The 24,196-nt window shown below is 38.6% G+C and overlaps 5 protein-coding genes, 1 long non-coding RNA gene and 1 pseudogene across 6 annotated transcripts in view; 4 read left to right on the top strand and 3 right to left on the bottom strand.

Moving 5' to 3' along the window:
* LOC104778758 lies at positions 672–2,776 on the top strand (annotated as a pseudogene).
* LOC104775857 lies at positions 3,388–7,154 on the bottom strand. The gene is made up of 9 exons (XM_010499797.2): positions 6,981–7,154; positions 6,419–6,586; positions 6,111–6,285; positions 5,757–5,866; positions 4,795–5,553; positions 4,445–4,579; positions 3,928–4,206; positions 3,778–3,834; positions 3,388–3,679 (listed from the first exon to the last, which is right to left on the bottom strand). Exons 2-9 carry the CDS (start codon positions 6,539–6,541, stop codon positions 3,539–3,541), a joined length of 1,779 nt encoding a protein of 592 aa, XP_010498099.1. The 5' UTR covers positions 6,542–6,586; positions 6,981–7,154; the 3' UTR covers positions 3,388–3,538.
* Positions 7,547–8,879, bottom strand: LOC104775856 (protein ELF4-LIKE 4). The gene is made up of 2 exons (XM_010499795.2): positions 8,625–8,879; positions 7,547–8,094 (listed from the first exon to the last, which is right to left on the bottom strand). The coding sequence occupies exon 2, from the start codon at positions 8,039–8,041 to the stop codon at positions 7,697–7,699; it is 345 nt and encodes a 114-aa protein (XP_010498097.1). The 5' UTR covers positions 8,042–8,094; positions 8,625–8,879; the 3' UTR covers positions 7,547–7,696.
* Positions 9,029–17,411, top strand: LOC104775855. The gene is made up of 17 exons (XM_010499794.2): positions 9,029–9,641; positions 9,722–10,088; positions 10,172–10,246; positions 10,379–10,441; positions 10,568–10,753; positions 10,839–11,468; positions 11,567–12,301; positions 12,413–12,694; positions 12,852–13,004; positions 13,260–13,663; positions 13,962–14,433; positions 14,642–14,959; positions 15,292–16,042; positions 16,123–16,181; positions 16,310–16,774; positions 16,869–16,907; positions 17,051–17,411. The coding sequence occupies exons 1-17, from the start codon at positions 9,286–9,288 to the stop codon at positions 17,234–17,236; spliced, it is 5,541 nt and encodes a 1,846-aa protein (XP_010498096.1). The 5' UTR covers positions 9,029–9,285; the 3' UTR covers positions 17,237–17,411.
* Positions 18,062–21,793, top strand: LOC104775853 (transcription initiation factor TFIID subunit 12b-like). Its single transcript, XM_019243511.1, has 9 exons — positions 18,062–19,056; positions 19,341–19,553; positions 20,003–20,596; positions 20,688–20,762; positions 20,859–20,937; positions 21,045–21,106; positions 21,245–21,280; positions 21,374–21,610; positions 21,710–21,793. Exons 1-8 carry the CDS (start codon positions 18,112–18,114, stop codon positions 21,554–21,556), a joined length of 2,187 nt encoding a protein of 728 aa, XP_019099056.1. The 5' UTR covers positions 18,062–18,111; the 3' UTR covers positions 21,557–21,610; positions 21,710–21,793.
* Positions 21,868–22,731, top strand: LOC109132223. The gene is made up of 3 exons (XR_002037478.1): positions 21,868–21,969; positions 22,063–22,299; positions 22,399–22,731. It is a non-coding gene; the product is annotated as an uncharacterized LOC109132223 (long non-coding RNA).
* The window catches only part of LOC104775854 (lipase 1-like), a 7,726-nt gene continuing 6,230 nt past the window's right edge, over positions 22,701–24,196 (bottom strand). The window contains exons 2-5 of the mRNA XM_010499793.2: positions 23,681–24,196; positions 23,467–23,559; positions 23,085–23,152; positions 22,701–22,900 (exon numbers count right to left, since the gene is read on the bottom strand). The exon at positions 23,681–24,196 is cut by the window's right edge and continues 1 nt beyond it. Of these exons, the coding sequence (XP_010498095.1) occupies positions 22,792–22,900; positions 23,085–23,152; positions 23,467–23,559; positions 23,681–24,196 (786 nt within the window). The 3' untranslated portion in view covers positions 22,701–22,791. The remainder of the gene's footprint in view (positions 22,901–23,084; positions 23,153–23,466; positions 23,560–23,680) is intronic.

The following is a 24,196-nucleotide window of genomic DNA, read 5'->3' as shown; positions in this document are numbered from 1 at the left end:
TTTTTTTTTTTTTTTTTTTTTTTTTTTTTTTTTTTTTTTTTTTTTTTTGTAATTGCTGTTGTTGCATTGCTGAACAAATTGAGCCAAAAAGTAAGGATGGATAGCACTCTACCTGATGATATAATTATCCAAAAGCAATTCGTTTTACCTGATATTTTCACTCAAAGTGACAAGGGTTAACAAGATTATTAAATGATTTAAATCAATATATGTTAGCCTTTTTTATACACAAAACATTAATAAAGTTTAAACTAAGACTTGTAACAAATTTATACTGTATGATATCCAATTTAAACATAGATTATTTAGCTCATTTTTATACACAAAACATTAATAAAGTTTAAACTAAGATTTTAACAAATTTATACTGTATGATATCCAATGATCTATGATTTATAAGATAAAGAATATATAAATTGATGTTTTGAAATATATGCTTTTATCTAAAATCTAACTTTGACTTATTGGATAATAAAAAAATAAAAAAGAAAAAAAGAAAAATAAACACGTTTTCTTGTTTGGAGAATTTAAGGAAAATCCCATTCTTTTCCTTTTTCTAATTGGAAAACATGTATAGGTTTAATCCTATAGATAGAGGCATAGACATAGAGGTAACGAGAGCATAATTACTTGTCAACAGATCCTTAATTAGGTTTAAAGGGAGCTGATTATATGACCACATCATCGTAGGCTTTCCGCCTAAGCAGAACATTACTGATTCCGTGGAGCTTTCCGACTACAGACTCCGCCGTTGGAAGGAGTTCGAGGACCGGGTCCGCGGCAGAGGAGGTAGCATCCATGAATGGATCAAGTATGCGCGCTGGAAAGATTCACAGAAGGATTACGCACGTGCTTGGAGCGTGTGGGAACGAGCCTCGGGAATCTATTACCGGGAACATACGCTCTGGCTCAAGTACGCCGAGTTCGAGATGAAGAACAAGGCGATCAATCACGCGAGAAACGTTTGGGACCGTGCCGTTAAGCTCCTCCCCAGCGTGGACCAGCTTTGGTACAAGTATATTCACATGGAAGAGATGCTTGGGAATATTGCCGGGGCTAGACAGATATACGAGCGGTGGATGGACTGGTCACCCGATCAACAAGGTTGGCTCTCGTTTATTAAATTCGAACTTAGGTATAACGAAATCAACCGTGCACGATCACTCTACGACAGACTTGTTCTTTGCCATCCGAAAGTTTCCACTTACATCCGATACGCTAAGTTCGAGATGAAAGGATGTGAAACTGCGCGTGCAAGGAATGTGTACGAACGCGCCATCGAGGAGTTTGCAGACGATGAAGAACTTTTTGTAGATTTTGCTGAATTCGAAGAAGGCTGCAAGGAAGTGGAACGAGCTAGGTGTATCTACAAGTTTGCTCTGGATCAAATTCCTAAAGGAAGAGCAGAGCATTTGTACAAGAAGTTTGTTGCGTTTGAGAAACAGTATGGTGATAAGGAAGGGATTGAGGACGCCATCGTTGGCAAGACAAGGTTTGAATATGAAGATGAAGTAAGGAAGAACCCTCTTAACTACGATGCATGGTTCGATTACCTTAGGCTAGAAGATAGTGTAGGGAACAAAGATAGGATCAGAGAAATCTACGAGAGGGCCATTGCTAACGTTCCACCGACAGAGGAGAAACGATACTGGCAGAGATATATCTATCTTTGGATTAATTATGCACTCTTTGAAGAGATTGAAACTGAAGATGTGGAGCGTACGCGACTTGTATACAGAGAATGCCTCAAGCTTATCCCTCACGCCAAAGTTTCTTTTGCTAAAATATGGTTGCTCGCTGCACAGTTTGAGATAAGGCTATTGAATCTCACAGGTGCTCGGCGGATATTAGCTAATGCGATTGGAAAAGCTCCAAAAGATAAGATATTCAAGAAATACATTGAGATTGAAGACGAGCTGGGAAACGTAGATAGGTGTAGAAAACTATATCAACGGTATCTTGAATGGTCTCTTGAGAACTGCTATGCTTGGACCAAGTTTGCTGAGTTAGAAAGGTTCCTTGCTGAAACAGAGCGAGCTAGAGCCATATTTGAACTTGCAATATCTCAGCCTGCTCTTGACATGCCTGAGGTGCTGTGGAAGGCATACATTGATTTTGAGATATCACAAGGGAAAGTAGAGAGGACACGAGCTTTATATGAGCGACTCTTGGACCGTACAAAGCATTACTAGGTCTGGGTTAGTTTTGCAAAGTTTGAAGCGCAACAACAAGAAGATGATGTTACCAACTGCATCAGACGTGCCAGAGCGGTTTTCGACAGAGCCAACACGTATTACAAGGACTGCACACCAGATCTGAAAGAAGAACGTGCGTCACTAGATTGGGTGAACATGGAGACGAGCTTTGGTAAGCTAGGAGATGTTGATCTCGTTCGACCGAAGCTCTCTAGGAAGCTCAAGAAGAGAAAGGCCATCACTACAGAAGACAGTTCTACAGAGTACGAAGAATACTTTGATTGTGTCTTCCCAGAAGAATCGCAGACTAAGAATCTCAAACTTGTTGAGGCTGCATATAAATGGAAAAAGCAGAGGCTTGCTGCTGTTGCTTCGTAAGATTCAAGATTAATTATTGTTTTTTTCTTTCTTTTTTGAGTTTATATCAACAAAACGAAACGGTTATAGCTGTTGTATTCTGAAGTCCATCTTTTTTTTCTTTTATGAGATATCCCGATATATATGAGGATGAGGTACATTATGCAAGATTCTAAATATATACATTGGCGCAATTTGATTTTATAAGGTATTCTTTTGTTGTTGTTTTTTTTTTTTTTCGTCGTCAAAGCTCCATATGTAGTTCTTTTGTTGTTGCTTAGAGGACAGAAATTTGTCATATTTTGGGAGAAATAGTGCATAGAAAATCTATGGCAACACCGTTTGATACTGTCTTTTGCAGTGGTTACTTCTTGGAGAAGGTTAAGCTGTCTTTATGTTAACTGTCAACAACTGTCAACCACCGGACAATTGTGTAATATATATAAGTGGGATTTCAGCAAGCGCAGGAATTAGTATGTATAATATCAAACCCATTTTTAAGGGTCTGCTAGATCATATTTCTAATCCAATGGTTGAAATTAGTTTTATTATTGATCTGAAGGTTGTCGTTTAAAAAAAAATTTGATTAAACCAAAAGATGTGACTTTTCAATTGCAACCTTTGTGTTCACGTTCTTTTGTGAACCATCACGTCGTTTTATGTCTTCTCCCATCTCTACGATGCCAACCTATGCAATTTTTGCCCTCTCACATCACGGTCTTTGTGGTGGGATTCGATCATCTGGTTTGGTTCGATACTAAACGCTGCGTTTTAAACGTTACTGGTACTGGAATTTGCTTTTTCAACTTTCTAACACTTCGCACGAAACCGCATAGAGTAAGGAACCATCTCATATCAATTCCAATAACGCCAGTTAGTAATCCGGTTTAATTCACAAAAACTACCTTTAAGTCTACAAAATCCAAACAAAAAGAGCAGAGTTGATCCCTTCACTACTACTCTACTTTACGAAACGAAACGGAACGCTACAAGAAACCATTTCTTGATGATCCCTTCACTACTACTCTACTACCCTTGCGAACCGGTGACTGTTTCTGAGCAAGCTCTCTTACCTGCAACATAATGTGTGTAGGAATGGCCATTGACCCCTGTTTCTGTGGACCTCCCTGCAAATTCGCTGGTTTAGTCTAACACCAAATATAATTATACATTAACTTGACTCTGTTGTATGATATAAAAAAAAATCATCTCGGTAAGTGCTAACCATCCTGTTTGACGGAGTTTGAGAAAAGCATGCTCTCCGTAAATTTCGCCATTTGTCCTATCATGAGAGACAGTTGTAGTGTTAGCGAACAAAAAAACAGGAGGACTAATAATATTGAGTAGAGGCAGTTTATAGTTATGTTGAACCAACCTTGAGATCAACAGGGGTACGGTACACGAATGATGAAAATAAAACCTTTTTGATCTCAGACCATTTCCCTACTCCATATTTCGTCACACCTTCGACAAGTTTTTCAACTTCAGTGAAAGTCCAAGCTCGATGATGCTTCCTTCTAATTCCACTTTGCGTGATTGGTAGATCAACGCGATTATTCTCATCTGAGCTCTCTCCAGATGAATCTAAGTTCTCTGACTCCATGTAGTCTTGATCCACGTCATTAGAAATTGGTTTTAAATGGTCCTTACTGCTCTGATAACCAAAATACATAAAGCAGTGAGCAACTGTGTCATACCATAAATCCAAGTAATTTGGCATATAAAAGTGCAAATTGAGAATGAGAATGAGCATGAGAATGAGACCATTTTCCTCAAAGTGTAAGGATATCTTTCGATAGATAAAATTGCAAAAATATGGATTATGTATTGACAAAGTTGTATCCACTATAATAGAAATGGTTAAGTCATATAGAATGCTTAAGTGATCTTACTTCTTTCTTGACAGGTCTAGAAGCAGATTTGACACCTGAAACTCGTTTCACATCATTGTTCCACCGAGATGGGCTTAGATTCAGGTTACTCTTGTCAGGAGTAGCTTTCACCTCCCATGACTTGGAATGAAACTCCTATAAAATGTTCAGGTAAACTACATTATCCTTAATTACCTTGACAGCTGCCAGCACAATAAAAGATAATTTCGTCTTTATTCCTCTTTTCCATTGTGTAACAATAGACATTGATCATCTAGCACGGGCCAGATATATGGAAAGATTTTGATAGCTCATCTGAAAAGGAATGGGGTTAATTAAGATATTGAAGGACATGAGCAACAGAGACATACCCCAAGTGCCATTATGTTTTCTCTTGGACGGCTTCTCCTTACATGAGAAACATAGGGAACCTGAATTCTGGAACCAGCAAGGGATATCATCCTGGTGATAACAACTCTCCCTCCTGAAGAAACGGCTTGAATAGAGCTCTGATCTTTTGAAGGGGTCATTGACTCATCACTTTGCTGTTTTTCATTGGGTTTTGAAATTTCTTCAATGTATCTCCTACTAGGCTTCCTAACTCTTTTTGCAGACCTATATCCACCTTCAAAATCTTCATTCCCAGAATAATGGTCCACAAAAGTCTCAACAGGACTACGCCCAAAATCATTTGAATGTCCCTTTAAGCAATCAGGACTAGATGGCGTATCTTTGCTTTCCATAGCTCTTGCTTCATCTACTGTATCGTTGCTAAAAGCATTGTCTTGACCTCCACCAACCAGTTTGTTATCATAAATTTTCAGGCTAGTTGTTGGAACAATAGATGAATTAATCATTCCCATTGTGATCCTCCTTTTCAGCCATTGTTTGCTCTTGCAAGTAGTTTCACGACCAAACTTTGCTCTGAATGTATCTTGCAATGATTTGATTGAAAGATCATCCAAGCATATCTCGCCTGCTACTCTAGAAACTTCAGGTTTACACGCAGCAGGTTCTTTAGGACTACCTGTAGCATTTGAGTATGGTGACACATCCCTACATTGATTCATACTGCATCCATTTGATGGAAAACGAACTGGCTCCCGCAGCAAAGCCTCGGATTGGACTTCCTGCACATTAGAAATCTGAAATTAGGTCTCCGGAAGAGCAAAAAGCATCTGAGATTCATATATCAATTCTTCTTTAGACTGCAAAAGTTTCAAAGGCGACGTAAAATTGATGGATTAAACATCCATCTGATACAAGATAGTTATCATAAAAGAAACAAATATTAAAAATTTCTGTTTCTAGAATTTGAAGAAAGAAAACAGACCTCAAGTCGAGAATTCAAATTTTCTGGATATGCTTCTGCAGTTTCTGACTGAAATAAGCCCGGATCAAAAATTTCTGTATATGCTTCTGCAGTTTCCGGCTCATATAAGCCTGGTTTCAATAGCTGAGTTAGATAAGCCAAGAGGCACAAATGATTGCAAACTACAAGAGAACTGACAGTCCTAGACATCATATAGGGATGCAGCAGTAAACACATTTACACAAAAGTCAAGTCAGACCTCCGACATTGCAAATAATCCAATAAATATAGGCACATTAGACGAATTAAGCTAACAAAGGCTCTAACAAGAGTGATTTAACATGTAATATAAGCTTAGAGTGAAAAGGACCAAACCTTCAAAACATTCTAGCTGCAGAAACTGAGAAGGTGAACCTTCGTCGGGAATGTAATCCTCAGTCTGTCTAGGATCTGGCAAAACAGGCATATCATTCTCATTCTTCTCAAGTAACTCTTTGACCTCCAACATTTCTTCATCAGTTGCAGGAACTAGTCTCCCATCTTCTGCAACCTAAAGCATTCACAGAACCAATCTCATATAAGATACGGAAAAGCTAAAACTTGTAATCGCAGTAGTCAGAGTTCTCAATTCCAGGACCAGCAAAAACATCATGTTTCTCTATTCTATAGATCTGAGAACATACCCGCACAAGCTTGTACGCAACAGGATTTTTAGTTTGATTTGTTGAAGAAAGTGATCCACTTTTTGACTGAAGAAAAGTACTGTCTTGAAACATCTCTTCATAGTATTCCACAGTTCCAAACATTGTTTCCAAATGTTAACCTACCAAATGCAGCTTCAAGCGAACAACCTGAAAATGAAATCACAAAAACAGATGGAATTAGGAAACAAACTTACCAAGAAATAGAAACAAATCTTACACAATACCGTAACTTTATACTCAAAATTCTAGCTTCACCTTTAGAAAACTTTAAAGAGAGAAGCAACAATAGTACATCTTCGAAATAAATGTAATAGTTTCCAATTTTTTTTGGGGGGTAAACCAAAGGTCGTAAATTTGAGCTACGTTTTTACAAATTTGCATGATAGAGTCCTCACAGTCATGGTTTTGACAGATTTTACTAAGTTTAACTCCGAATACATTGAATCAAACAAACCCCAATATTGAATTTTCAGGCTAGAAACATGAAAAGTAACAAAAACATCAAAAACCTCAGTAAACGAGTAGTACAGAAGCGAGTTACCAGAGAAAGTAGAACGCGAACGGAGAAGAAAAAACTAAACTTTCCAGTGAACTCGAAATTTCGGCGGAGGAGAAGCTTCTTGACTAAGCAAAAAAGTTGGGAAATTTAGAAAATTTTTGCTCTGCTTTTTTTTATTTTTTTTTTTGGCTCGCTTTCGCCTTTTTTTTTTCCCTAATACAGAGTGCAGCACAGGTCCGGATTCCAAAGTTTTTTATTCACTCGATTTCAGGATGCCAATTGGGATCCGCATAGTTTTGCGGGAAGCTACTAGATGTTGCCACGTCATCAAATAACGAAATATCTGCCGAAAAAAGAGCGAACTACGTTCCGTCCTTACCCTCGTGCACTACGACTGCGTGCCGTCTCACATTTCCGGATTCGAATTACGTGTCGCCTTAAAGTTGAACAAATTAATTGCACACATGAAATTCTCGCATGGTTTGAATGGCATACACCAACAGGCAATGATTGAGATCAATGAAGGAAGAATCAAATCGAAATGTTGTGTAAACTTTACAACAATTTTCTCCAATAGTTTGTATAAACCGACAATAACTTAAGAGCTCTTTTAAAACTGAAAATCAACTTTGATATAGGATGTAACACTATCATTTCAACAAAGATATTACAATAGTAGAACTCTACTGCTTGACTCCTCTCAATCAAATTAGCTCTGAATATAAATCAACCTTTGGTGTTCTTGATAAAAAAATATACTAACCGGATCTAAATCTCTTTTGGTTAGCTTTCCCATCAGATTTCAAAGTACCACTAGATTCACCTTCTGATGAAGCATCAACTGATCTTGCAAAAGAATGAGAGAGGTCACCGTAAAGGCTAGCCACTCTTCTGATATTGTTGTTGAGCTCTTTAATCAAACCCACGTTTCTACCCAAATTATCCGGTTGTTTGGACTCGTGGTTCTGATTGATCTCGTTGATCAGTAACCGGTTCTGATCCAAAATGTCTTGAACATCCACAAAGCTCTTCTGGAAGCCCTGCAACAATTTACCATCCACATTGTGTCTGTCTCCAAATCCTGAGAACACATCTCCTTCCATTTCCCGGTTAGTATCCGGACAAAACCAAAATCTTTGATTGATCCTTTATATTCCTGCAATGTGAAAAGCCAAGAAAGGGATCAAGTTTACATAAAAACGTTGACTAGAGAAATAGTTTCATCAATAACACACAAGATTATTCTTCATGCGTTGACCTGACCCTATCTTGATTTCAGAGCTATCTAATCCTTTAATCTTCTTAACATAAAGATTCCATTAGTACACAGACCTTTTTCCAGTTACAAACCAATCTGATTTCAGACAAGATCCCAACAGGACTCAGGTGAAAAAAGTCATGATTCGTACGGGGAAAAAACAAAAAAAAACACAACTTTGTTCTTATGAACCAAGAGGGAAAGAGATCTAAAAAGCAAGAAGTAAAAAAGCTGTTTCAGAAATAGCCTTAGTAAAAACTTCACAAAAAAAAAAGTAGAAACAGATTCAGATACGATTCGTAATCCTCAATAATACGAAACACCCAGAAACCAATAAACAAATGCATAATTCCACACAATCCTAAGCAAAGACATACAAAATTGAACACAGCCCAGAATTGAAAACAGTTCCGATCTAGTTCCCTTACCTTCGGAAGTAAAGAAAAAGAAAAAAAAAAAGGTCTGATGGACAGATTGGAGATGGAAGTCGAGATTTTTATTCTCGGGAAACAAACAAAGAATCTTTCTTTTTCATCGATAATTTATATGACAACAAAAAAATCTTTTTTTTTTTGTCTGCACTTGCTCTGAATCTCGATTTTTGCAGAGAGAGATACAGAGGTTAGAGAAGCCAGAGACAATCTGGATCGAATTAATCTGACCCGAAGTTTTAAACCCGACCCGTATAAGCTTCGTGCTTGTTTGTGACTACTTCGGGGTTAAACACCATGCCGTTTCAATTACCAATAAAACGACACGTACGTAGGGCTATTCTCGTCACTTACTTTGTCTCACTCTCATCCCTAATTTACGTTTTTTTGTTTTTTTGTTTTTTTGTTTTTTTGTTTTTTTTAATTTCGCAGTTTCTGTAGAGATTCGATCCCGTCACCAAGAACTCGGAATGTTTTTCGCTTCGATCGTCCTCTCTGATCCCGCCATCTTCGCCTAACTCTAAAAAATCTTCCCAAACCTCCCTCTCCGGCGAGAATTTCGTGTCGCCGGGAAATCATCTGACCGACTAATTTACCGGCGGAATATTTATCCGTTAACCTAAAACCTACCGGAGTAACTTTATTTGGATGATGAGAGATGGATTCGATTCTATGCACGGCACTAGAGGAGATCTGTTGTCAAGGAAATACAGGGATCCCACTCGTTTCTCTCTGGTCACGCCTCTCTCCTCCTCCTCTTTCTCCTTCCGTCAAGTCTCATGTTTGGAGTAATCTTCTCGCTGTCCCTCAGCTCCACTTCAAGGCGAAGAACACTGTCTACGAACCATCTGATGCTTCAATTCAACAGCTGGAAGAAGCTCTCAGACTCGATTTGAGGATCGTCGCTAATGAGAAGCTCCGAGGTAACTTCGTTGGCTTGTACGATGCTCAGTCCAATAACACAACCATTTCCGCCATTCAGCGTCGCGTTCTTGAGCGGCTTGCTGTTGCTCGGTAAGCTAATTCAAAAAAAATTCTCTTCTAGTTAACTCTTAAGAGTTCCGAGTTTGTATAATGTCTGTGTTTTGATGCAGAGCCAATGGAGTTGCACAAAATCTGCTTGCTAAAGAGTTTGGTATCGAAGGGAGGAACTTCTTCTATATAGTGAAGCACCTTGAGTCTCGAGGTTTAGCTGTTAAGCAACCAGCTATTGTGAGAACAAAGGAAGTTGATGGTGAAGGTGATTCCAAGACCACCTCATGCATTAGCACCAATATGATTTACTTAAGTCGTTACGCCAAGCCTTTGGGTTCCCAGCAGAGGTTTGAAATTTGCAAAGAGGACTCTTTGATGGACACACCAATGAAGGAGCAAGAGGCTACAAAAGATGATACGCTTATTAAAGATTATCTACCAGCAATGCAGGCAATTTGTGATAAGCTTGAAGAAGCTAAAGACAAGGTTAGTAACTGCAGAATTATTTTCTTTCTTATTTTTATCAAGCTGGAGCATTCTTGCTCTATACTCATTTCCTTGTAGTGCAGGTTCTAGTTGTCTCGGACGTTAAGCAAGACCTTGGTTATCTGGGATCACATTCAAGGCATAGAGCTTGGAGAAGTGTAAATCTTTTTTTTTTCCCTTATCCTCTTACTTTTCATCAGCTTGGAACTGAATACTGTATTCCAAACAAAATTTGGAAGGAAAAACAGACTTTCAAACTTTAAAAAAGTGTTTATTTTGGGTAACATCAGGTTTGTCGCCGGTTGACAGATTCTCATGTAGTAGAGGAGTTTGATGCTGTGGTGAACAATAAGGTGAACTACATTGCATTCCATCATTCAAACAGATTTCACCACATATCGTGGCCAGTTGCTTTTTTTTTTCTGGTCGGTTTTGTTTGGATATATAACGAATATTCATGTGGTTTGTCCTTTCGGCAGGTTGAACGCTGCCTCCGTTTGTTAAAAAGATTTTCACCCAAAAATTTCAACTACTCTGGGAAAAAGCAACTTCTAAACTTTGGAAGGAGTATTCAAAAAACAGAACAAACTTTGGAGCTTCCGATAGATAATCAAATTTATGATATGGTTGATGCTGAAGGATCCAAAGGCTTGCCTGTGATGGAGGTAATCGTTTGATTGGTTTGGCTTACATCTTTTTGGTATTCCTAAGGTTGGGGGTTACAGTGTGTAGTAACTTTTATTTTACCAGGTATGCGAAAGACTTGGAATTGACAAGAAGAAGAGCTACTCTCGGCTTTATAGTATTTGTTCAAGAGTGGGGATGCATTTACAGGCAGAAAGCCACAAGAAGGCTAGAGTATTTAGAGTTTGGACTTCTGGTAATGCTGGGTCCGACTGTTCTGATCTGTTTCCTGAGAAAGCTGAAATTCTTAGCAGGGAAAATAGTGCACCAGCTCATGATTTTGGCACACCTCATGATACTGGGGGATTGGCTCAGACCTCCATTGAGCGCAGTCTTGCAGTTTCTGATGCTGACTTTGCTACACCTGCAAGGTTACCTGATTCTGAAAACAATTCAGGAGTTCTCCACTTTGCTACACCTGAAAGGTTAACTGATCCTGAAAGCAATTCAGGACTTGCCAACTGTTCCCCATCTAATGCCAAAAGAAAAAATGTCCTTACACGCCGTAACTTACATGAATCATTTCATGAGAGTTGTGATAAGGTTGTTGATGCTACAATGGGGTCCCCTGATTTGGCTTTGTCAGAAATGAACCATCTCGCTCTATCTCAGCTGCCCAAACCAAAGGTGCATCAAACTCAGCCGATTACTGTTGAAAACTCTCGAAGAGAGCGGAGAATACTTGAGCGCTTAAATGTACTTACTGTTCTCTTTATCGACATTGCATGCCATAATTTATTTATCCTTTTCCCCTCCAACTGACTATTTCTTTCTTCTTTCTTGGCTGGCCAAAGGAGGAGAAGTTTGTTTTGAGAGCCGAGCTACATAAATGGCTTCTCAGTCTTGAGAAGGACAGGAGCTCCAAAGTGGATAGGAAAACCATAGACAGAATTCTGAACAGGCTTCAAGAAGAAGGACTCTGCAATTGCATGAACATTAGTGTCCCAAATGTTACTAATTGTGGTCGTAATCGTAGCTCTGTAGTAGTTTTTCATCCATCTGTTCAAAGTCTGAGTCCTGACATAGTTGGCGAAATTCATAATAAGATTAGGTCTTTTGAACTGGGAGTCCGTGGCCAGAACGTATGGAAGAGGAAAAGTAACGAGCCAATTCCGATATTGAATGACGTTCAGAGAGGTCAATCTAATGTGGATTTGGATGCGCGTGCTAGCAAATCAGGAGCCATGCGAGCCAATGGGTTTGTGCTTGCAAAGATGGTTCGTGTGAAGCTCTTACATTGTTTTCTTTGGGACTATTTTAGTTCTTTGCCTAGCTGGGACGATGCCTTTTCGTCTGTACATGATCAGAAATTTGAGAATTTGTTTGCACTTGAAGATGCTTTTAGGGCCATGCCACTCGAACTATTTTTACAAGTTGTTGGATCTACTCAGAAAGCTGATGATATGATGAAGAAATGCAAACAAAATATGCGTCTTTCTGAGCTTCCTGGCGAAGAGTATAAGCTTCTAATGGATACTCTTGCGACTGGGAGATTATCGATGCTTATCGATATTTTACGCCGGTTGAAGGTATTTTTAAATATTAATAATTAAATATCACCTCAAGTACCATATTTCAGAGAAGTGTGCAATTCGAAAAATGAATATTTTTTATTGCCTGTGCCTATTTTTATTTTGTAGTTGATTCAGATGGTAAGTAGTAGACTCAGACGCGATGAAATTGAGGAGAAGTATGCTAATCTAACACATGCAATGGAGCTTAAGCCTTACATAGAGGAACCTGTGTTTGTTGCTGCTACATCCAATGTCATATCTCTTGATTTTCGTCCACGTATTCGACATGATTTTATTCTATCAAACAGAGATGCTGTTGATGAATATTGGCTAACTTTAGAATATTGCTATGCTGCTGCCGATCACAGAGCTGCTAAGCTAGCATTTCCGGGATCTGTTGTTCAAGAGGTATAAGCTTGATCTTTTATATTATGGCTTATCATATGTATAACAGTTGAGTCCATAAAACTAAAATATCAAAACCTACCAGAATATGTAAGTGTGTTACGCTTGTGTAGTTATGTTAGGTATTCAGAAAACTGTTTCTAACTGACAGTTCTTCTAGGTTTTCCGTTTCCGCTCTTGGGCCTCAGATTGTGTCATGACAACGGAACAGCGTGCTAAGCTCTTACAGCGCATTGCAAACGATGAGAAGGAAAAACTCTCATTCAAAGAGTGTGAGAAAATTGCTAAGGATCTGAACCTGACCTTAGAGCAGGTGAAGATATGATTTGTGTATGCTGTATATATTGTTTAGGTTATCTGCCTGAAAAAAAAATGATTTATGACCAGGTGGTACTTTGCCAAATAATTTTCTTATTGTTCTTGATCTTAGAGATCATGCCAGACTCTTGATTTCCGATTTAGGCTTTCTCATCTCTGGTCCATGAACAGAGACTGACCTGAATGTTCTCGTTGTTTCTTCTTGTTTTTTTGGGTGAGGTAGCTGATAGTTTTTGGTTGCATACTCCAGGTTATGCACGTCTATCATGTGAAGCATGGACGACGGGTGAAATCCAAATCGAAAGATAAATATTTAACTGTAGATAATAGCCCTTGTTCATCTTCCGGGAAAAGAAAAAGAGCAACCCTCGTAAAGACTACAGGAGAAGGTATCAGATCCATGATAGTAGATGGAGAAAAGGTTCTAAATTCTGATGCCGTTGGTGCCTCAAATAGTGAGAATTTTCAAAATTCATTGGAAGAGGACCAGACCCCCATTCCGATGCATCAGGAGCATAGTCAACAAGAAAATGCAGAGATTGGGGATCTTACTGAAGATGAAGGCCAGTGTTCTTCTATTATCAACCAGCATGCAAGTTCAAAGACCACATCAACTTCTTCACAAAGATTTTCGTGGACAGATGAGGCTGACAGGTACTTGACACATCCAATGAAAATTCAGTAGTAGATCTGTATGTTTATAGAAATGCTGTTCATATATCAAATCAGTTTTCGTTGTAAACGTCCAATGTAATGTTGGTTTTAGGGGTCTCTCTTTAGGGAATTCATACCTCAGAGGAGGGTCAATAGTCAATAGGAATTCATGTTTTTTTATTGCCAATTAACTTCCATATGATTGAGTGTTCAGTCGTGCATTCTTTAAACCTCTCAAATCTTTTATCTTATTATATCTGATTGATTTGCACCACTGACACAATTATTTTCTTGTCAGGAAATTGTTGAGTCAATATGTTAGACACCGTGCAGCTCTTGGGGCGAAATTTCATGGAGTAATTTGGGCTTCAGTTCCAGAACTGCCTGCCTCTCCTTTAGCTTGCAAGCGAAGGGTTCAAATATTGATGAAGAATGATAAATTTCGGAAGGCAATCATGAGGCTTTGTAATCTGCTAAGTGAGCGTTATGCAAAACATCTTGAGACAAAACAGAAATATTTACCAGAGAGCAACAAGTCGCATGTTCTTGTTAGGCATATATCCCCTGCAACTGGTGGAACAGATTCTGGTTCTGTTGAGCATGGTAAAGATATATGTTCTGATGAAGAGAAATGGGATGACTTCAATGAAAAGGGTATAAGTCAAGCATTTAATGATGTTCTTGAGCTCAAGAAGATGGCTAAACTGGTGGCCCCTAAACGGACGAGACCTGGCTCTCGGGAATGGTCAAACAGAGATATAGTTGATGAGGTGCATCCTTATTTCTTAATTTTCTTTTGTTTGACATCCTCACAATTTCTTGACCTTACTGTGACGTTTCACTTATATTGCTGCAACCCTTCATACATCATTTTGCTGGAAACATGTGCCATCTCATTCACCCTGATCTGGAAGGTCTCAATTTCAGTGATTTTTTCGCTTTTGGCAATTTATGTAAATTAAAATTATGAACTCGCAGGGGAGTGAAATGGTTCCACCTTCAATTCACTCAGAAGACATTCACAATGTGTCTGTGGATCAAGTTAAAGATACATCTCGACGATCTGGACATTATCGCCTTCATCAAAATGTTAAGCCTGCAGATGAAAAGGACAATGGTAGTATACAAGTTCGGAAATCTCTGGCAGTTTCTACTGCTGCAGAACTGTTAAAGCTTGTTTTTCTGAGTATGCCTACCGCACCTGGTATGCCAAATTTGCTGGAAGATACCTTACGACGTTATTCGGAGAGAGACCTCTTTACAGCCTATAGCTACCTCCGAGACAAAAAATTCCTGGTAAAATTACCTATTACTGTCCTGTTGCTGTGTTAAAATTTCTGGTTTGTTATATGCTTATCGGTTGTTTGAAGAGGCATAGGAGTGTCGATGTGAAGTTCTATTTCAATAGCATAGCATGTTTAGTTATTAAGTATCATCTTTTCTTCATTTTTCTTCGTTCGGTGTTGCTGTCAAAACCACACAATGTGCATGCTTGATGTTTGGATGAGATGGTGAATAAGAAACAGTTTTCTTCACCTCACTTTGATATTTCACTGTTTGTTTAGGCAAACTTGATAACTCTATTTGTAAGAGAAAACTGAGAAGTCTTTTGTATGAAATTGTTCCAGGTTGGTGGAAGTGGTGGACAGCCGTTTGTGCTTTCTCAAAACTTCTTGCATAGTATTTCAAAGTCTCCATTCCCAGTTAATACTGGGAAAAGAGCAGCCAAGTTCTCCAGCTGGCTTCTCGAACGTGAAAGAGACCTTATGTCTGGGGCAGTCGCTCTTACTTCGGATTTGCAATGTGGCGATATTTTAAATTTCTTTTCATTGATTGCTTCTGGTGAACTCTCTATCTCTGTATCCTTGCCTGAAGAAGGTGTTGGAGAGCCTGGAGATCGAAGAGGTTTAAAACGTAGGGCTGATGACATAGAAGAATCTGAAGGTGATAGTGCTAAGAAATTAAAGCTACTAGGTGAAGGTGAAATCAACTTCCGAAAGGAAAAGGGTTTCCCTGGTATAGCAGTATCTGTTCGACGTGTAGCTCTACCAGCAGCTAATACAATACAGTTGTTTAAAGATGATGACTCTCGCACTGGTGAACTTCATTTCAAGTCGGAAGAAACGAATAGTGGCTGTAATTCTGATGACATGAAAGAAATTTTTAACGCTACGGATTCTACTGTCGTACCAAGCAGTCTAGGTGATTCTCCCTGGCAAGTGATGGCCAGTTTTACTAATTGCATTATGTCCGAATCAGCAGGTGAGGAAGTGAGTTTATCCAGTCCCAGGGTTTTTGAAACCGTTTCCAATGCCCTTCAGAAGGCTGGCGACCAAGGTTTAAGCATTGAAGAAGTCCACCGTCTTATTGATACCTCAAGTAAGCATCAGGCAAGCTCTTTAACAGGCTTTGACTTTTGCATGTCGTGGTGAATTTAACCTCTGTTTATTCATCTGCAGGCCAAGGAATTTGTGACTGCATTGTAGATGTACTTCAAACATTTGGGGTAGCTTTAAAGGTTTGTCCTATATCTCATACTTGACAAACATCGTTGCCTTTATTTAGAAGAAAGTTGCAGTGCTTGGTTTACTAGTTATATTACATCGTTTTACAAGAAAGTTTTTAACCAGACATTATCTTATTTAGGTGAATGGATATAATAGTTTCCGTGTTGTCCATTCCTTCTACGAATCAAAATACTTCTTGACATTGGAGGAGGGTGGAACTTCCCAAAAAGGTCCACAGTCTCTACCACTGAACTACCTGGAAAGAGCTGTTGGGGAACATAGGTCAACAGATTTTATTGCTAGCGGCTACAGTACTTCACAGGAGAAGCAAGAGCATCTCGCTGGGAATAGCGTTCACAAGGTTACGATACTTAACCTTCCTGAAATGGCTCAAACGAGCGGTTTGCACGAAGCATCTATCAAAGCTCCATCTGTTACTTATGGAACGAGTATTGAGGGTGAAACAAAGGGTCCAACTTCTGGAAAACCACCTGTGCCTATATTTCCATGGGTAAACGCAGATGGGTCAATAAATAAAGTTGTCTTTGATGGACTAGTTCGCCGTGTTCTTGGTACCGTGATGCAAAACCCCGGTATTCTAGAGGTAGATACTTCTCCAATTCTCACCCGATAAGCTCATACCATCATGGTTTCAAAGCTCTATGAAAATACTAATCAAAACATTTCATTTGTGGCAGGACGAGATCATAAACTTAATGGACATACTAAATCCTCAGGTAAACCCTAAATCTCTTTCTCCTGTGGTTTCATTTACTGAAACTAATCAAAATCTCTTAAAACTCTTCGTCTCGTTTCAATATTCGAACTGTGTGTTTGTTCTGTGATAGCATTCTGTAACTTTTTTGCTTTTGAATCTCAGAGCTGTAGAAAGCTTCTGGAGCTGATGACGCTGGACGGGTATATGAGAGTGAAGGAAATGGTGCAAACCAAATACACGGGTCCTCCGTCTCTATTAGCCGGTCTTCTCTCAAGCGGTCCAAGAAAACCGGAGCTTATCCGCCGGAAACACTTCTTCGCCAACTCCACGGGACTCTTTGCCTTGTAATATTGTAAAATCTCTCTCTCTCTCTAGTTCAGTCTTATACACTATGCAATAAATTATTAATGTTATATGGGGGTAACTTATTACTCGATATACTAGTAATTTTAGTGATTTGAGAGTGTGCAATTTGTTGTAATTGCACAGATGTAGGTTTAATGATTAATTCTCTTTCTAGATTCATGGTGCCGGATTCATATCCCTATTATATATAGTAGGTTTTTTTGTAGTTCAGGTAAACCATACAAGAGACAAACAAAATTCCGTCTAGTTTGTATAGTTTACTTAGCTAACCAATAATTGTTAAGGCTTAATCTGTATGTTAGATATAAAAAAACAAAATAGTAGCATAGTTGTAAGAATCAAGAGAGAAACAAAATTTGAGCAGAATAAAATTTAAAACATAATTAAAAAACAATTGAAATACAAAAAAAAACGTGAAAATATGGAGTACAAATGACATGTAGATCAGCAGAATCTTCTTTTATAAAAAGCGAGATCACAACAACACTGCACACACTATTCATCACTTCAGTAACGAAACTGTTTGACTTTCTTTTTTCTTAATATGTAAAGAAAAAAAAAAGCAAAAATTATCTGATGCAAATGGTGAAAACAAAAACAAAACATAAAAAGAAAAATAAAAAATGTTAAAATAATTGTTGTATTGAGTGAGGTTTGATCAATGGGAAGTACTCAAAAGTGTTAAAGAGTTAGATGTGTGTGAGAGTCTGGAATAATGAAACACACACAGAAGAGGTACACACAGTACCTATATTATTTTTCCTATAAAATCTACTGACGTGTACGGCTCAGATGATTCTATTCTCTTTCTCCGGCTCGAGTATTTATTTTTCTGGGGAAATTTCTTTTACGATTTCATGAGAGAAAAATCGAAAGAGAAAAAAAGGAAAAAAAAAAAAAAGACTTATTTAGTTTTTCTTCTTGTAATGGCGGAATCAATTCCATCATCGTCGTCTCTGTCACCGAAATCACTACAATCTCCTAATCCTATGGAAACTTCTCCTGTAGCACCTCCTCCTCTTCCACCTTCATCATCATCGCAACAACAACAACACATGACAGCTCCTCCTCCTCCTCCGGCGATTTCCAATTCTGTAAATTCGGCTGCGTCTCCGGCGATGACTGCAACTACGACCGACGGTGTTGTCCTTCAAAACAATTCGCAACCCAACAACAACAACAACAACATCTCCTCTCCCAACCCTACTTCGAACCCACAACCCGTTGTTGGAGCTCAGATCCCGTCTCCTTCTCCTCTCTCTCATCCTCTTCCTCCTTCATCTTTAGATCAGCAAACTCAGCAACTCAATCAATCTCAACAGCTTCACCAACACCAAAACCAAAATCAAAATCAGCAATTACCTCAACAACAACAACAGATGATGCAGCAAATCTCTTCATCTCCGATTCCACAATTATCGCAACAACAGCAGCAGATTCTTCAGCAACAACATCTGAGTCCACAGCAAATCCCAATGTCGAATTACCAAATTGCTCAATCTCTTCAGCGATCCCCTTCTATTTCTCGCATGAGCCAAATTCAGCAACAACAACAGCAGCAGCAGCAGCAAGGTGGTCAATACGGCAACGTTTTGAGGCAGCAAGCTGGGTTGTACGGTACCATGAACTTTGGTGGCTCAGGTTCAGTTCAACAGAGCCAGCAGAATCAGCAGCAGATGGGTGGTAACCCTAATTTGTCCAGAGCATCTTTGGTTGGCCAAAGCGGTCACTTGCCTATGCTTAACGGTGCAGCTGGTGCTGCTCAGATGAATATTCAACCCCAATTATTGGCTGCTGCTTCGGTACTACATTCCTTACTTTATTACTCTGTTTTTGATTCAGTTCATTACATCATATAGATATAGATATAGATATTTTTTTTATTTTTTTTTTGTGTTTCTCGTTCTCTTGGTCCTATAGAATGCAATTGGATTAGAGTGTAAAGTTGTAGCTTTTTTATGAATTGGAGTTAACAACTAGTGTGTGATGGAGGTGACTGCAATTCTATGGTTTCTCCTATTGTGTGAACAAAATCACTTTTTTTTTTTTTTAATTCTGTCTGAGACAAGTGAGCTTTCCGTTGTAGCCGAGGCAGAAATCTGGCCTGGTCCAAGGTTCGCAGTTTCATCCGGGGAGTTCTGGACAACAGTTACAAGGGATGCAAGCTATGGGAATGATGGGATCACTTAATTTGAGCTCGCAAATGAGAGGCAACCCTGCTCTCTATGCTCAGCAGCGAATCAACCCGGGGCAGATGAGACAGCAATTGTCACAGCAAAACACTCTTACTTCACCTCAGGTATGACTTTTCTGGTTTACTTTACTTACACTTCTTTCTCTTAAATTGTGAACTTGTTTAGTAGATACAAATGATTTCTCGTGTTGGACCCTTATACTTAGGTTTTGGCTTACTGCTGCCCAGTCTTAGTTAAACTAATCCGTGAGATGTTGGTAGTTTAATCACATAATATTGGCTTGCAGAGGTTTTTTTAGCGGTTTCTGTAATTGGCAAGTAAAATACCTGAATGAGGTTGGAATGGTTCTTAAATTTAACAGAATTACCATGTCTTGTAAAACTGACATTTGTATCTATAGAGGTACGAATACATTTATGTTGTGCCAAGTGCAAAAAATTCCTGATCCTTTTGTACGCATGTGTTTTGTTCTTTTCAAGTTAAAAAAAAAAAAAAAGAGTTACCATCTGACGTTTCCACTTCACTTGGAAACTTTTTGTAATCCCCTGTCTAGGTCCAGAGCCTCCAAAGATCATCTTCTCTCGCATTCATGAATCCTCAGCTAACGGGTTTGGCCCAGAATGGACAAGCTGGTATGATGCAAAACTCCTTGACGCAGCAGCAGTGGCTGAAGCAAATGTCTGGAATAACTAGCTCCAATTCATTCCGACTCCAACCGAATCAAAGGCAGGCTCTACTCTTACAGCAGCAGCAGCAACAGTTACCCTCTTCTCAGTTACACCAATCTGGTATGTCCTTGAATCAGCAGCAGTTATCACAGATTATACATCAGCAGCAGCAACAGTCACAGATAGGCCAGTTCCAGATGAACCAATCCCAGCAACAGCAACAAATACAACAGATGCAGCAACTACAGCAGCAACCACAACAGCAGATGCAGCAACAACAACAGCAAATGCAGATTAATCAACAACAGCCATCTCCAAGGATGTCAAATCATGCAGGACAAAAATCTGTCAGTTTAACGGGGTCACAACCGGATGCCACACAATCGGGTACAACAACACCAGGTGGTAGCTCAAGCCAGGGAACAGAAGCAACAAACCAACTCCTTGGTAAAAGGAAGATACAGGATTTGGTTTCGCAGGTGATTGTCTTTATTGAACTCTTTAGCATGTTTCTATCTTCTTCTGTTCATTTAAAAATATGTCTCATCCTGTTGTATTTATGATGTTCAGGTAGATATACATGCTAAATTGGATCCTGATGTTGAAGACCTCCTTTTGGAGGTAGCAGATGACTTCATTGATTCGGTTAGGAGCTAATATCAGTTATTTAGTATTAGTTTTCATTTTTCGCTTTACATATTTGTGGAAAACTATCTCTATCTTACCAATACTTGATTGCAGGTGACGTCTTTTGCATGTAGCTTGGCTAAGCATCGTAAATCATCCGTATTGGAGCCCAAGGATATATTACTCCACCTAGGTCTGTACTTAAAAAATTTAATTTCGGTGATGACTGATGAGCTCTGTTCATTGTAGATTATAAGTAGTCGCTATTGTTTATCATTTTGCTGTTTGCTGGATATGCAGAGAAAAACTTGCACTTGACAATTCCTGGATTCTCAAGTGAGGATAAAAACCAAACGAAAACCGTAAGTTATATACTTTTTAAAACTATCCGAGAACTTAGTACACGTGAATGCGCATCGCTATCTGAATGTCCAGATGATAATTTACGAAAGAAAAAACATGAGTCTGCTAGATATTGATCTGAGGTTGACAACTTGCAGGTACCAACTGATCTCCACAAGAAGCGACTTGCAATGGTACGTTAAATAGTAACTATCGCATCTCTTTGTGTACAGTCAAATTTATGGACATCTCTCTCAAGTTTCTTCAATGTGTTGTTGGGTCAACAGGTGCGTGCTTTACTAGAATCCTCAAAACCAGAGACGAATGCAAGCAACTCTAAGGAAACTATGAGACAAGTGATGGTGAACCCAAATAGTGGAAATCATCTCTTAAGAGCATCACCAAGTTCAGAGCAATTGGTTTCGCAAACGTCCGGTCCTCACATGTTGCAACATATGACACGTTACTAAAGTACTTGAATATAAAAGTCTGAGCCAGCTCTCACTGCTATGTTCATCTTCTTGGTAAACTTATACACAACAAAAAATTACCATATTTTTCATAAAGAAGAGAAGCTCGAATATTTATATGGTTATAGTCCTCACCTTTTGCTTTTCTTTTAGGTTTCAGGAGTTTACACATCTATGGAGAGAGTGAAGCACAAAGAGTCAAACTGTATGTATTATATATATTAATTCATGAGTCTTATAGGCANTATATACTTTTTAAAACTATCCGAGAACTTAGTACACGTGAATGCGCATCGCTATCTGAATGTCCAGATGATAATTTACGAAAGAAAAAACATGAGTCTGCTAGATATTGATCTGAGGTTGACAACTTGCAGGTACCAACTGATCTCCACAAGAAGCGACTTGCAATGGTACGTTAAATAGTAACTATCGCATCTCTTTGTGTACAGTCAAATTTATGGACATCTCTCTCAAGTTTCTTCAATGTGTTGTTGGGTCAACAGGTGCGTGCTTTACTAGAATCCTCAAAACCAGAGACGAATGCAAGCAACTCTAAGGAAACTATGAGACAAGTGATGGTGAACCCAAATAGTGGAAATCATCTCTTAAGAGCATCACCAAGTTCAGAGCAATTGGTTTCGCAAACGTCCGGTCCTCACATGTTGCAACATATGACACGTTACTAAAGTACTTGAATATAAAAGTCTGAGCCAGCTCTCACTGCTATGTTCATCTTCTTGGTAAACTTATACACAACAAAAAATTACCATATTTTTCATAAAGAAGAGAAGCTCGAATATTTATATGGTTATAGTCCTCACCTTTTGCTTTTCTTTTAGGTTTCAGGAGTTTACACATCTATGGAGAGAGTGAAGCACAAAGAGTCAAACTGTATGTATTATATATATTAATTCATGAGTCTTATAGGCAATCAAATAATACAGGTGATTTGTTTTTTTTTCATAGTTGTGACTCAAACTATTTCTTCTTCTTTTCAGTGGGTTTTTTGTTTTTTTTTTTCTTCTTTATATTTTTTTAGTTGTCCACTTCATTTTAAGCTTGAAAGTTTTAGTCTTTTTGCTGAATCAGCAAGTCAGCAGCGAGTTCCATGTTTTTTTTGGCTTTGCTGCAATGTGTGAAATAATGTCCACTATGTATAATATTTACTCAAATCAAGTGCATATAGATATCTAATAGAAGTAGAAGTATATACAAGAATAGAAATCAAACATTTAAGATAAGACAAACGAAATGATTAAATTATTGAGAGTAGTTGGTGCTTCAATGTTAACAGCGTGTCCAGTTTCCTTGATTATCTCTAATCTTGAACTCTCTAAATACCTGCAAAAGATATATGATTAATTTCGACATATTGATTCACGATAATTTTTATTTACATGCGTTTCAACGATCGATGTTGTCGATTACGATCGTTGTTATTAACACTTTATTAATTTATGGGACGCATTAGAGAAGATCGATAATGTAATGAGTGTGTAGAGTAATGTATATAGTATAAATTTACCTCTGCAGCCGATAAGCATGCTCCAAAGGAAATACTTTATCCTTGTCCCCCCAAACGATTAACGTTTTCTGCATTATGAATATCAAATTAATCACATCATTTTTTATATTGGTAGATTCGATTTCTAGTAAAGCATCTCTTAATCCATAGTGTCCTCCACTGGCCTATAAATAATACAGAAACGTTAAAGCAAAGAAACAAAAATAGTATGTCTGGTCTCCAAAACAAATCCAGTCACAAAATTATCTTTTTTCTACAAAAGTATAAGCGACTCATCAACAACTTGTTTATATTTTTATCTTGATGATTTAAAAGTTATCATTACTAGTGATTAAGAATCACTAAATACCAATTTTGATTCATAAAAATTTACTAAAATTACCTGTGAGACTACAGTCAATTCTGGTTCCTCTTCTCTCTCCAACAAATTCTTAGCTAGCTCAAGAAGCTCCTGCCGATTTTTCTCATACATCACCTGTCAGTCATAAGAAGAGAGAGGATAATAATCAATCACTAATTTCATACCTTTAGGTTCATAATCAACGAACAAACAATTTACAGGACCAAAGTTGCAAATAAACAGGAATAAAACTTACAGAGATGAATTGAGAAAGAATGAAATCAGGAACCCAATGAACGAACGTTAAACCGGTGTTCATAGAGATCTTAATCAACAACCGCAGATCCATCGGAGTTTTCGGAACAAGAATCTTCGAACAATCTCCGCCGTGTTTCTTCATCTCCGCCGTCTTCTGCTTCTGCGTGAACCCCACTCCACTGCTCACGATCACCAGTTTCTCAACCATCTCCGGCCACATCTCCGCCATTCCATACGCCACGAATCCACCGTAGCTTATCGAATACACCGAGACCCTTCCTCCCCCTACTCCTTCGACACAACAACAACCCAGTTTCTTCAATCCTCCGGCGACGCTCCTCGCCTGAATCTCGACGCTCCGATCTGGATTCCTCGAGTAAGATTTCCCGAAGAAGAGCAAATCGGGAATGAAGAGATTGAAAGATCTCGAGAGATCGGAGACTTGGTGAACGAACTGCCATTTGGAGTTTCCACCGTATCCGTGGAGCATGACGAGATTGGGACGGGAGATTCT

This window comes from Camelina sativa, chromosome 3 (assembly GCF_000633955.1).
Source record: "Camelina sativa cultivar DH55 chromosome 3, Cs, whole genome shotgun sequence".
Lineage (NCBI taxonomy): Eukaryota > Viridiplantae > Streptophyta > Magnoliopsida > Brassicales > Brassicaceae > Camelina > Camelina sativa.
The sequence above is the reverse complement of the archived record's forward strand: the minus strand, read 5'-3'. Positions and strand labels throughout refer to the sequence as shown.